The sequence below is a fragment of the Typopeltis vanoorti genome, chromosome 4 (genome assembly GCF_054136105.1).
Source record: "Typopeltis vanoorti isolate ZY-2024b chromosome 4, IOZ_Tvanoo_1.0, whole genome shotgun sequence".
Classification (NCBI taxonomy): Eukaryota; Metazoa; Arthropoda; class Arachnida; order Uropygi; family Thelyphonidae; genus Typopeltis; species Typopeltis vanoorti.
In genome coordinates, this window is record NC_143552.1 from 25,932,031 (window position 1) to 25,946,221 (window position 14,191).

The following is a 14,191-nucleotide window of genomic DNA, read 5'->3' on the forward strand; positions in this document are numbered from 1 at the left end:
AAACACTGAAAACATAATCTGATTAGCAAAGCACTATTTTATTATGAGTTTCGCAAAAACTAACTAATGAGTAATCCATAGCAAAATAAAGCTTTATTTATTTAATTATGCTATTCGTTGAAAAAGAACAGTACTATGAAACATGTTTTCATTAACAGATTAATGAAGCAATAATCTTATTTAGATGAATAGTATCCTTTAGAATTATTAAATATGATCAACAAAATCGTCACAAATTATACTTCACAAGGTGAAGTCTGGTGAGAAAGACAATATTTAATGAGACTGCTACTAGAGTATTATGTTGCAACAATGCAAAAGTCAGTGAAAATTCACAGATGAATTCTTTATAATATGGTTCAATAAGACAATGTTTGATCTCATCTCAAGCATTTCCATGCCCAGAAATGCATGAAATTAGAGGAACACTACTCTGTTTCTTGGTAATTGATTTATGGTTATCAAGAATTCTATATCTCAGATATTTTTTATTATTCTTAAAGAATAATTTGTGTTAATACTATCTTCACACACTATAAATCATCCTTTTATAAAGACATGTTGAAAATAAATTAGAATGGATTTCTTAGAGAGAGAGCAAGATTAACCAGAATTTTTGCTCAACAAAATCTGCTTTTATATAGGTCTTTATCTTGAAAATCTTGTCTCTATGCATGCTCTGGAAGCACAGATTATTTGTATCTGTCTTTTACCAAGTAAGAAGTTGCAAAACATCACATAATAATAAAATACATATTAATGTTAATATGTATTTTGTTACTTATTCCTAAGGTCTTCAGTTATAATTAGGATCCTGCTGCTTCTTTACATCTTGTATTGATACATCTAACATTGTTGACCTCCGTAACTCAGTTAGTAAACCCAGGTCTTTCCAACCCTTTGGTCGGAAAGTCCTGGGTTTGATTCCCGTCTATGATGTGAGGAACCTTTATCTGGTCTCTTTCAACTAAAGGTGAGGTAGCTGGTCTCATACAGAGGTAGAGAGTTTTTCGTCCCTTAGAACAGGCAAACCTGCCCCATGAACATACACGGATCTACAGTCAAAAATACATACTTATAAGTCCCTCATTGGAGGGCACAACCCCAACCGGTCCTAAGGGGGACTGATGGGGAACTCCACCCGACAAACAAACAAAGAACATTGTTGACCTTCTAACCTAATTAATTTAAACAATGCAGTTGTGTTTTAACTTTCAGACTAATTATGTGCTGAGGATAGTCACAAAACGGTGACTGAAAATCCAGCATAATAAATTAATTTCTTTATGTAAGTGATCCATTCTAATTTATTTTTGAATTATGGATTCAGAACGTAGTAGATACCATTATTGAGAGATGTGTTTTAAGAAGCATAACTGTAACCTGATGTATTGTGTACATTTAAGTGAGAAATAAAATGGACACCACTTTCATCAGTAACCATGATGTAATGTTAGTTAGCCAGTTTCTCTCCTCCCCCCCCCCTCGTATTTTAACCTTGTAGAATATTGTTGCCACTTGCTTGATGAACAATTCAAGTTTACTGTTCCCTCAAGTTTCACAAATGGTTTTACTAAGGTTTCTAAGGGTTTTGATTAGATTCTTCTTTTGCCTTAGATCTGATTAAACTGATTTCGCCTTAACTGTTGATGTGAATATTGAAATTGTTGCCACTTGTTTGGTGAGCAATTCAAGTTTGCTCTTCCCTCAAGTTTCACAAATGGTTTTACTAAGGTTTCTTACTAAAGCCTACTATGGATGAAGTGAGAGTTTTAATATTTCACAGTTATGTAGTAAGAAATTATCACTATCGTCACTGAATTAGATAAGGGACATCTTTGCTCTATTATAACACAGGGATATTGTTCTAGTGATATAGGATGGAAAGATCAGTCAATAATATATATACAGGGTGTTTCAAAAAGAATGACCTGATTTCAAATAATTATATTTAATAATGAAAATGTGGTACAGTTACAAAATAAATTTCCAAGTATGAAGTAAGGCCTAAAGTTTCACTCACCACAATTACAAATGCTCAATGTGCCCTCCACCTGCTGCATGGACAACATCAAGCCGAAAGCTGAATTCATCCCAAACGCATCTGAGAGTGTCTTCTGTCACAGAATTTACTGCAGCCGTGATTCTGGTTCTGAGCTCATCCAAGTCAGCGGGTAATGGAGGAACATAAACACAGTCTTTTACGTATCCCCATAAAAAGAAGTCACAAGGTGTGATGTCCGGAGATCTTGGAGGCCAAGAGTGTAGTACCAAGTCGTGGGGTCCCGTGCGTCCAATCCAATGTTGAGGCAACGTTTCATTTAGAAATCGACAAACTTAGAGTTTCCAATGTGGTGGTGCTTCATCTTGCTGAAAAATATAATCTTCAGATTCTTCATTTAGCTGTGGAAGTAGCCAGTCCTGCAGCATTTCAAGATAGGAGTTTCTTGTAATAGTGTTTTCCTCAAAAAAGAAAGGGCCATAAACCTTTCTAACAGAAACCATGCAAAAAAATGGAGTTTTGGTGAATCACATTCATATTGTACAATTTCGTGTGGATTCTCAAGTCCCCATATGCGAACATTGTGGCGTAAAACTTTACCGCTTAGATGAAAGGTTGCTTCATTACTAAAAATCAACCTTTGTAGGAAGGTGTCGTCCTCCATGTCACCTACACGAAGAGCTTGCACCAGTTGCAATCTGTATGGCTTCACAAGTCACATTCATTTGTGGTTCATGGTTGCAGAGATATACAATTTTCAAATTGGAACATTCTTTTTGAAACACCCTGTATATTAAAATTAATAAATAGCAATTCTGCACGTAGATAACAAATTTCCTTAGTTATCTATGCGCAGATGTTAGTGAATCTTTTTATACTACTGAAGAACTTATTAGAATACTGCATCTCAGAAACGTTCAGTTATATGTATACATATATGATCTTGAATCAAAAAATACTCATTAATCTGCTTTAATTCATTTTTTTACATATCGCAATTCCCCCTCCCCCCATATCTTATTCTCAGTGTAATCAGCAAAACAATTATTGCATAGAGAATTTGCATGGTAAAATTTATCAAGCAGCTGAAATAAAAATCTCTGATAAAGGTTATTTCAGTTGCTCAGTAAATTGTATTGAAAGTTTTACACATCACTTTCATATCAGATTTTTCTTGAGACCATTTTTGATTGCCTTAGGTGTGATTAAACTGATTTCACCTTAACTGCTCGTAATAAGGTGATAGCCTTATTATCACCTGCACTGAAGTGTCACTAGAGAACCGTGTTTGGTCTTTAGAGCAGAGCTCCTAGGTCATCTAACCATTATTTCACCTATACTGTTGCACTTTGTACCCTTTTAAAAAAAAAAAAAGTGGGAGGTACCTCACTAGCTGTTAGAAGACTTTTGAACTAGTTTTGAAATTTATCAAGTAATGGAAATAAAAATTTTATAAAGTAATCAATATTAACTGTCTTTTTTGTTTGTTTCTTTATCTTTTAATATGGACTGCCTGATTTTTAATTATGCTAACCACCTTTTACTAGTTTATATTGAAAACAAACAAAGATTTGTGCATCATGTCAGATTTTTATATAAAAAAAATCTGCTAATGCCTTTTTTTATTCCGTATATAGGGAGTAGGTGAGACCATTTAGCCCTATCTAACTTTTGGAAACTGAGTGGGCAGTTCAATCTCCACTGGTACCCAATCAGAGATAGCGGGCCCACAGCTATCACTAATTAAGCGGTACACAGTGAAGAGAATGGCTCAACAAGTGCCGCCATCTCGTGGTCCCTAACACAATATATTTAATGTCTATTTCAGACATCCAGTGGAGAAATAGTGTGAATTCTATGGTCGATTTTCTTGAGTTTACGGGACGAAAAACCCGCTTGCCCGTGCCAGAGATCGACTAACTCGGGAACCCCAAAACCCTATGGAGTCAAAGACTCATCTGGGAGGTCCTTTTGTCATACACGCAACTCATCATACCACACCTTAAATACACTCAAATTCTCTGCAAACACCACCCTCTTAAGCAAGGCATTCCAATCATTTACATGTCTGCATGCAAAAAGCCTGCTTTTCACTCCCCTGCTCACACCCACCTTATGCAGAGAACACTGACTTACTTGTAGAAGTAAGGAGATTCTTGTTCTATTGTATAAGGCTCTGATTAGGCCACACATGAACTAAGAGGTCATTCCTGGAGAGAACCAGTGGTCATTCCAAGTATGACCTCTGGTTCTCTCCTGATCTCCCACCATTTTCTGTAAAACCTCTTCAACATTGATCCTATAACAATCCCTTACTAACTTGTAGGTCTCTATCATCTCATCCCTCTTCTTCCTATCCACTAGATTTTTTAAATTGCATTTTCTCAACCTTTCCTCATATTTGACATTCCAGAAATCCGAAACTACCCTAGCCAGACTAATCAAACGTCTCTTCATCCTTTTGAAAATGAGGTGACAGTAGTCCATGTGTAGCCTAATCAGAGCCTTATACAATACAAGAATCTCCTTACTTCTAGAAGTCAAGTGTTCTCCACATCATTCCCAGAATTCTTTGTCGTCCTCACAATGTGTCTCCGAAATTTCAGATTCTTATCCTCTATCACCCCAAGATCTCTTATTTCCTCCAACTTAACAATATATCCCCACCAAACATAAATTCTACATCCCATCTTTGTTTCCCAAATTTTAAAACCTTACATTTTGCACCATTGAATATGCCTCCCCATTCCTGTGTCCATTCACTCAATCTATTCAAGTCTATATGCAATGGCCCTAAAACAGATCTCTGAGGCACATCACTAGTGACTTTCCTCTTCCGGGATATTGCTTCCCCATACACAACTAGCTGATAATTATCAGATAGCCACTCTCCGATCCAATGCACTAATCTAATATCCAACCCCATCCACTCTAGTTTCACTATCAACTTATCATGCGGTAACCTATCAAAAGTCTTTGCAAAATCTAAGTATATTACTGTATCCTTTTCCTTTGTCCAAGGAAGCCATCACCTTATTGTAATAAGTAGATTACTAAAAGATGACCTCCCTTTAGCAAATCCATGCTGTCCATAAAACATAATACCATTCATAAGGCATATTCCAGTAATTGGACCACATTTTTTTTTATATTAAGCTAAAAGCACAATAAAGAAATAAAACCCGACAAGTTTCATAAGTCATTTGACTTACATCTTTAGGGGGTAAAAGGTAACTGAAAGTTAAAACAACAAAAAAGAGAAATTAATAGTTCATACTATACAGTTGTAGCTGTCTGACTGTTTATAAAATACTATACAACTGTATACAACTATATAGTTCATACTATACAACTGTATTATGAACTATACAGTTGTATAGTTGTATAGGTGCTGAACAACTGGCTTCTGTCCACTGTTTTGACTGCTGTTTGGATTCTGGTGTGTAATGGTGAATCCAAGTCTCATCCATAGTAATAAATCGATGCAAAATCAGCTTTATTCTTGTTGAAATGCTCCAAGCACTGTTCAGAGATTTTCATGTGAGTTCATTTTTGATCTACTGTGAGCAAGCGCAGCAGCCATCTTGCACAAAGCTTTTTCATTTGCAATTCTTCATGCAAAATATATCCTACAAGTTCTTTTGAAATGCCTATAGTCTCAGCAATTTCACTCACTCAGTCATCCAATATCATATCGTGCACTTGATCAATGATTTCTGGTGTTGTTATTACACTTTTTGGATGTCCTTCACATGGATCATCTTCAAGGCTGGTACAGCCATGTTTAAACTCGGTAGCCCATTTCTTAATTGTTGAAAACGAAGGAGAAGAGTGCCCATTAACTTTTATGAACTTCGAATGAATTTCTTGTGGCATTAAACCTTCTTTTACAAAGATTTTTTTTAACTGCACGATACTCAGTTTTATCCATTTCAAGGGATACAGACAACACTTTTGCTTCAGAGAGTTGTATAAAAAAAAACCACTTGATAGAATGACTCATGCATGCTTATGACAGATGTACCAACTTAGAAAAAAAAAAATCTTGCCGATAGTGTTGCCATCTGTGGTCGAGGCCGAGAACTTTTCAGACCACCCTCATATGTCTCTGATTTGTATGTATGCTTTTGCCACCCTGCCTGCAGGATAAACAACCAGATTTTCCAGGAGGTAAGAAATCCTGCTACTCCTCTCTATAAGACTAGGTTACTTATCTTCATTCTAAAAGTCGTCTTATATGTGGCAAGTAGGAGGAAAATGATTGTGGTTGAATTACCTTGTTGAATGGAGGTTGGACTTGGATGACCAGTCAAGATTAAGATTACATAGTTCAGATATTTAATGATCACTTTATTAGAGTGTTCTGTCCTGGTACAGCAGGCTTTATTCCAAAAAGGATAAGGAGAAGTGATGTATTTGAAGTGAACAAAGAATATATTATGAATAATGAGTATGCTAAATGTCAATAAGGCAGGGGGTGAGTTAGAATTTCACTACATTTTAAGGAAATGTGCTGTGAATTTGACAGTGCCATTAACTTGTCTGTTTAATGAAAGTCTTGTAACATGACAAGTTGCTGAAGAATGGAAGGGGGTTTTTAAGTTAGTGCCATTGCATATAGGTGCTGGTAGAATATAGGTATTAAACTATAGTCCTGCTTGTATTCTTCTGTAGTTAAGATTTTGGAGAAACTGGCAAGAATTTGTATACAGAATTGGCAGATGAAGGCACTATTAGTTATGCAGGCCAGCATGAATTTGTTAAGGGACACGCTTGTTTTAGTAATCTGGTTACCTTTTACAATAGAGTAACAAGAGCAGTGGATGAGGGTAAGGCATGCACTGTCTTTTTCTATTTTTTTGAATTTGGAAATGCATTTGATGGAGTGCCACATGACAAGTTGTTTTTTAAGTTGCAACACATGGGTTTGGAAATTAAGTTAGTGTATTGGATTTGTAACTGGCTTTCTGATAGATATCAGAGAGTTGTATATGGGGAGCAGTATCAGGGAGTAGGAAGGCCACAATGTTCAATACTGGGACCATTACTGTTCACTCATTGTCAATGATATTGTCGTGGGACTGCAGGGAGATATTCAGTTGTTTGTAGATAATGTGAAGCTTGGGAGGGTTATAAGTAATATTGCTGATGTTTTGTCTCTTCAAAGGGATTAGAATAAGCTAGAAAGGTGGGCAAATTAATGGAGATATCATTTTAAAGCAACTAACACATGTGGATGGATGGAGGTGGATGCTTTATACTCACAGTGGAGTTATACTGGAAGACGTGGATGGACCAAGTGATTGTAGATAGGAATTTGAAGTTCAAAGGACATATCACAAAGATTGTGAAGACATCTCAGAATCTTAGAAGACCTCTTTCTCCTATATTGTTCAACCTCTATACTGAAAATATCTTCCAGCAATTAGAAGAATTTAAAGGAATCAGCATAGGAGGCAGAAATATAAATAATTTAAGATACGCAGACAATACAGTACTGCTAGCTGAAAATGAAAAAAGATCTTCAAAACCTACTGAAAGAGGTGCTGAAACCAAGTGAAAAATATGGACTTAATTTCAACTTCAAAAAAACCAAAACCATGCTGGTAACAAGAGAAAAAAGGGAAAATACCCGATATAAATATTAAGATCGGAGCTCTTGATCAAAATACCTTAGATCAAGTAGAGAGTTATACATATTTGGGTCAACTAATTACAGGGATTGGAAAGTGTGATAAGGAAATATTAAGAAGAATAGAAATTGCTAGATCAACCTTCATTAGCATAAAAAACATTCTGACCTCAAGGGAACTTCACACAAAACAAGAATTAGGCTGTCCAAATGCTACATATGGTCAACATTTCTGCTATATGGAGCAGAAACCTGGACAATATCAAAATATTGTGAAAATAAACTAAAAGCCTTTGAGATGTGGATCTTCAGAAGAATTCTTAGAGTCCCAAAAACTAATTTAGAAATATTAGAGAAGATAGGACTCTGTTGAAAACCATTAAGAAAAGGAAAACCACCTACCTTGGTCACATACTAAGACATGAATCTCTACAAACAACACTTCTAGAAGGAATGATACAAGGAAAAAGAAGAAGAGGAAGACAAAGAACAGATTGGATGGCAAATATTAAGGACTGGACCTTTTTGTCCTATAAAGAATATAAAAGAGAAGCACAAAACCATGCGTGGTGGAAACTCATGGTAGTCAACCTCCTGGAAGAGATCTGACAAGCAAGCATTAAGATCTGCTATTAATATATAGCCATTTTATTACATTTATTTAATTGATTTGGTAGTTCCTCATAAAACTGTTCAGAATCCTCTTTCCTACCTTCTTCAGGGACATATACTCCTATGATATATAAGTAGCTTCTATTTGTTTTTAATTTAATGGTTATAATCCAATCATTTACAAAATTTTATTTTCATGTTCTATTTTTCCATTTATTATCAATTAAAATGACCACCCCACTAGAAGCTGTGGTATGTTGATACACTCCACTATATAGCATAGTAAAATCATCTATATATTTTATTCCCTTTAATTTCTATTTTGTTTATGTTATCACAGCTTTATTAATGTTTTTAGTAGTTTTACTAACTTAAAACTAAAAATTTCTAATTCCTTTGTTGTTATGCTTTGCACATTCCACCTAGCTACTTTTAAAATATCCAAGATTTCTAATTGGTTACCTTAATCCTTACTTGATTGTTTCAGTCCAATGAATTTTCCATGCCATGTGAAATACCCAAAACATCAACACCTATAATGCAGTGTATGCAAATTAAGCAGTGAGTAACATCACACAGCTTACTCATTTTTGTTATTACACTTGCTGTTATTGCAGCAAACGTTTGATGTTATGTAGAGTGACTTCCCCAGTGAGTTGAGTCCAGCTGTTGTGTAATAACAATAATAAATGTTACCTTTAGATACTATCTTTCTAAAAATTTTTCATGATGCTCCTCTGAAATGCAAATCAATACAGTATAGCAAATTTGCCTCTTTTCTTAAGGGAGCACCTGGTATAGAAACACTGGTTATTCCTGTGATTGAGTAGTAAAACATAAATGAGATATATTCAGCCATATATTAAAAATGTGATAACATGAAAGTCTTTAGAAATTTTTAGATATACCTTAGGTAAGATCTTGTTGATTTTAAAATTTTGGAATATCATTTTGATAGAACAACATTAGTAGATATAAACTCATAACCCAAACTCTTAAAGAATAATAAATTACAAGAGGAATTTAAAACCTTAAAGTTGATTTAAAAAGCATGGAAATTTTTTAACAGGAGAGAATAACATAAAGATAAAATATATGGAAAAAAAAAAAACAGAGGAATACATATTTTGTGGCATGATAAACTTCTATGAAGAATGAATGAACAAAAAATAAAAATGCTACCTTTTCTTATAATCTTCCCAGTAAATTATACCATTTTAACATTTATTTCTACAGATTCATGTTATTTATATTGTTACTCATAATAATTCATTAAATATGCATAACTAGCAAACGTATACAGGTCCATAGAGGAGAAAAGAAATGTAAGCTTTGAAATTATATACATAAATCATTCATACTGAATATAATGAATCATTATTATTACACAGCCAACTATGGAATCTGTGGATTCTTCAAGGGAGGACCTAAACATTATGCCTAGTACTATCTGATATTCATGCAATGTCTATCATACTTTGCTTTGAATTCATTCACAGTCATGGCACCCACAACAGACTATGGCACTGTATTCCACTCATTTACTACTTTCCAAGGAAAAAATTTAATATTCACACCCTCGCTGAATTTTTCAGAACAGGTTTGGTAGTGGTACCTAGTTTTCTCCCACTACCAGACCTGTTCTGAAAATTTTCCTCTATATTAATTCTGTGTAAACCATTCAGTAATTTGTATGTCTCAATCATATCACCTCTTTTCTGCCTGTCAACCAATTTCTGCAATCCATAAATATTCAAACCTATCCTCATAAGGTGCATTCCATAGATATTCCACCATCTTGGCCACTCACCTCTAGATCCTCTTCACCTACTCCTCCTCATTCCCAAGAAATCTAGGTGACCAGATCTGTGCACAGGTCAAAATTGAATCTTATCGGGACCCTGTAAAGAAGTATAACCTGCTTATCTCTGCTTGCCAGGGTATTCTTCAGTAACCAAGTAATCTGATGAACTGTTTTAGTCACTTTTGCGATATGCCATCTAAACTTCAACTCCCTCTCCATCAGCTAACATCTCCAAATCCCTGGCTTCACAATCTCCTTGAGTATGGTTCCAGCATTATTGGTATATAGCTGGTAATCTTTTCATCCCGAAATGCATAACCGTACACTTTGTCGCATTAAACTGACATATATTCTACTTGCCTATACAGCTAGTCTATTTAAATCATCCTGGAAATTTTTAACAGCACCTTTATTGACTATTGCTGTATCCAAATTTTTGTTATGGAAAATAACCCAATATTCCTCTCAGATCATTTCCTATATCATAAATGTACAAATTAAATAGTAGTGTTCTAAGAACAGAGCCCTGTGGCACCACTATTCACAGGCCTTCTACTGGACTGTACTCCTAAATAAACTATTGTCTAACATCTCTCCATCATTCACCCTCTTATCCACTTTACCAACTTCATATATAGCATCCTGTCAAAAGCTTTTGCAACTGCAGTCCAGCAGTATCATTATATACCTATTACCTTGATCTAACTAAGGCATGACAAAACCAACCATGCACCCCACCCCCCCCCCAAACACACACACACACCTCCTCATATAGTATCCTATTCCTGTCTTCCCATTCCTAGATTTTCTTCTTAACCAATTTCTCCAATACCTTGAACATCACTCCTGAGATGCCGATCAGTCAGTAATTTGCCACCTTGGTCTTGGAGCCTCCTTTATGCAATGGAACTATTATTTTAATAGAAATATTGAAACATGGATGCACTATTATGGACCATTAAAGGAGCATTTAAAATTCATAATGACACTGTTAATAATTTAAATTATGTAGTGTTGCTATGCAGTAAATTAATATGCATAATGAGGCAAAAAGTCATTTTGATTCATTAGGTGTTGTTTGTCTGAGAAAGCAGCCTAAATTCAAGTAAATAGAATTTTATCTGTAGGATTTTTGAGACAATGCTCATTTAACAAATGTTAGTTAAGTAAGTAAGAGATTTTTCTTCAGGGAAGAATACAACAGTTTCTGAGAACTTGTTTTTCCTCTATGAAATTAGTCAGAATATTGAACACATTTATTGACATAATACACAAAATATTGAACCTATTATGTTTTGTTTTCTCTGAAAGACTCTCTGTGGATGGCTAAAAATAACAGGTTGTATGGTCATCCTAAAGAATTGTTTTCCCAACAGTTAAATTGGAACAGTGGAGTGATTGATAATGATGGTGATGACTACACATAGTATTACAAAATAGATATAATAGGAGAATTAATCAGTGGTTTGATATAGGACAGTAATCTCCATGATATGTATTATATGTGCAGATAACTAAACCTCTTGTGATCCACTAATTTTTCAGTATTCATTCAACTTTGGTAAATCTGCTAACATTACTAATAAAAAGCAAAATCAAATTTTTAAGTAAAACAATGACCTCCCTTTAAGAACGAATCAGTCAATAACGACATTTATTATATGGATTTATAAACTTGAACATTTCTCATCCTAGAAATTACATAAATTTTTATTAGAACTTTTGAATAAAAATGCTTTTTCTGCTCTTAATATATAGACTTGTTTAAGTTTCTTAATCCTACATGTCTGATTGCAAACCATTTTTCCATGAAATGTATTATTCTCCAGCAGATATTCATTGTGATTATTATTAATGTGTGTGTGGGTGGGTGGGTTTATTTTATTTTTATGTTTGTTCACAACCAACTCTCATTGTAAATTATTCTAGAATTTTTACTTTAGAAGTTTAGCTCTTTATGGACAAGTGTTTATTTAAGAATTAAAATATTCAATATCTGTTTCTAAACTTTTGTTCATAATATCAATATTGCATTTCTAAAACCTTCAATTTAATAAATATTAAAATGCTGAGAGGATACGTAAATCTATCATATACAAAGAGTTTAATAAAATAGCAGATCCTCTAATTGTTTTCACTTGACTATTTATTAAGTAACTAGAACAAATAAAATTATTAACTTGAACCGCAGACTGTCTATTAAACCAGTATACTGTTTACTTGCTGGCATATGGTTTCCCTTGGATAAATAGGTAAGAAAATCTTCTCCATTGGCAGTGACATTGAACTTTATTTATTGTTAGCAAATAATAAACTTACTCAGTAGTAATTTATATAATTGTACTAACACATTACTGCAAAATATGTGCATGTGTCCATATGGTTAGATCTGTTTTTTTTTTATTTTTTTATTTTTTTTTTTTTATATGATCTTCATACTATTTAATTTCTTTTTTAGTCCTGTTTCACCAGAGTCAAAGAAAAAGCGAAAGAAAAAATCAAGTGGGAAAGAGAAAAAGCATAAACAAAAAAGGTAAATCTTTGTTTTGGCATATTTGCAATATGATAGTTATGGTGCCATCCAAAACTTTGATTTATATTTAAAATGATTTAAGTGTTTAGCATACTCGTTGTCCAACCAACAGGCTTCGAGTTAAAATTCTGCAGTAGGCATTGATGTTTGCAATTGTGTTTAGATAGAAGATTAATTTCATTGCCTGGTGTAAGACCACTTCCCTGCTTATTGGAGACTTGAGATGGCTTAAAAAAAGTTCACATTTAGTAAATAAAATATTTTAAAACATAAATAAAATAGCACATCAGATAGTTTCTTGTGTTTAAATATGTACGTGGGTGGTCTGAAAAGTTCTCAGCCTTGACCATAGATGGTAACACTATCGGCAAGATTTTTGTTTTCGAGGTTGATACGTCTGTCATAAGCATCCATGTGAAATTGCAAGTCATTCTACCAAGTAGTTTTTTTTATATACAGCTGTCTGAAGCAAAAGTGTTGTCTGTATCCCTTAAAATGGATAAAATTGAGTATCGTACGGTTATAAAATTTTTTGTAAAAGAAGGTTTAATGCCAAAAGAAATTCATCCGAAGTTCTTAAAAGTTTATGGACACTCTTCTCCTTCATTTTCGACAATTAAGAAATGGGCTGCTGAGTTTAAACGTGGCCATACCAGCCTTGAAGATGATCCACATGAAGGACATCCAAAAAGTGTAACAACACCAGAAATCATTAATCAAGTGCACAATATGGTATTGGATGACCAGCGAGTCAAAGCGCATGAAATTGCTGAGACTATAGGCATTTCAAAAGAATGTGTAGGATATATTTTACATGAAGAATTGCAAATGAAAAAGCTTTGCAAAAGATGGGTGCTGCACTCGCATGAAAATCTCTGAACAATGCTTGGAGCATTTTAACAAGAATAAAACTGATTTTGTGTGTCGATTTATTGCAGTGGATGAGACTTGGATTCACCGTTACACACCAGAATCCAAATAGCAGTCAGAACAGTAAACAGAAGCTGGTTGTTCAGCGCCAAAGAAGACAAAGTCATGGCATCGGTGTTTTGGAATGCTAAAATTTTGTTTATTAATTATCTTGAAAAGGGTAAAACACTAACTATGAATATTATTCCGATCTTTTAACCAGAGTAGATGAAAAAATTCATGAGAAAAGACAGACCTGGTTTGCAGAAGAAAAAAAATCATCTTTCATCAGGACAATGCACCTGCCCACAAAGGTGTTTTGGCAATGGGAAAATTAAGGGATCTGCACTATGAATTGTTAGAACATCCACCCTATTCCTCAGATTTGACTGACTTTCCCAAACTAAAATTCTTCCTCGCTGGTCAGCATTTTTCTTCAAATCAAGAGGTGATTGCAGCTGTAGAGGGGTATTTTACTGAGAACCACTATAGGGACAGGATAATGGTTCTGGAACATCGCTAGAATAAATGTATAGTCTTAAGGGAGATCATGTTGAAAAATAAAAATAAATTTGAAATTATAAATTTGTTTTTTTTTTTCAGACAACCCATGTATATATATATATATAGAAAATAATCTTTTGCACATAAATAGGATTATCCTATAAGTAATATAGTTGTAAAAAAAAAAAAAAAAAG

At 34.1% G+C, this 14,191-nt stretch overlaps 1 protein-coding gene across 5 annotated transcripts in view; it reads left to right on the top strand.

Annotated features, from left to right (window-relative positions):
- Positions 1 to 14,191, top strand: part of Srrm234 (Serine-arginine repetitive matrix 2/3/4) — a 615,875-nt gene that overhangs the window by 318,187 nt on the left and 283,497 nt on the right. For all 5 annotated transcript variants that reach the window (XM_090391694.1, XM_090391696.1, XM_090391697.1 and 2 more), the window contains one exon: positions 12,509 to 12,583. In XM_090391694.1, the coding sequence (XP_090247820.1) occupies positions 12,509 to 12,583 (75 nt within the window). The remainder of the gene's footprint in view (positions 1 to 12,508; positions 12,584 to 14,191) is intronic.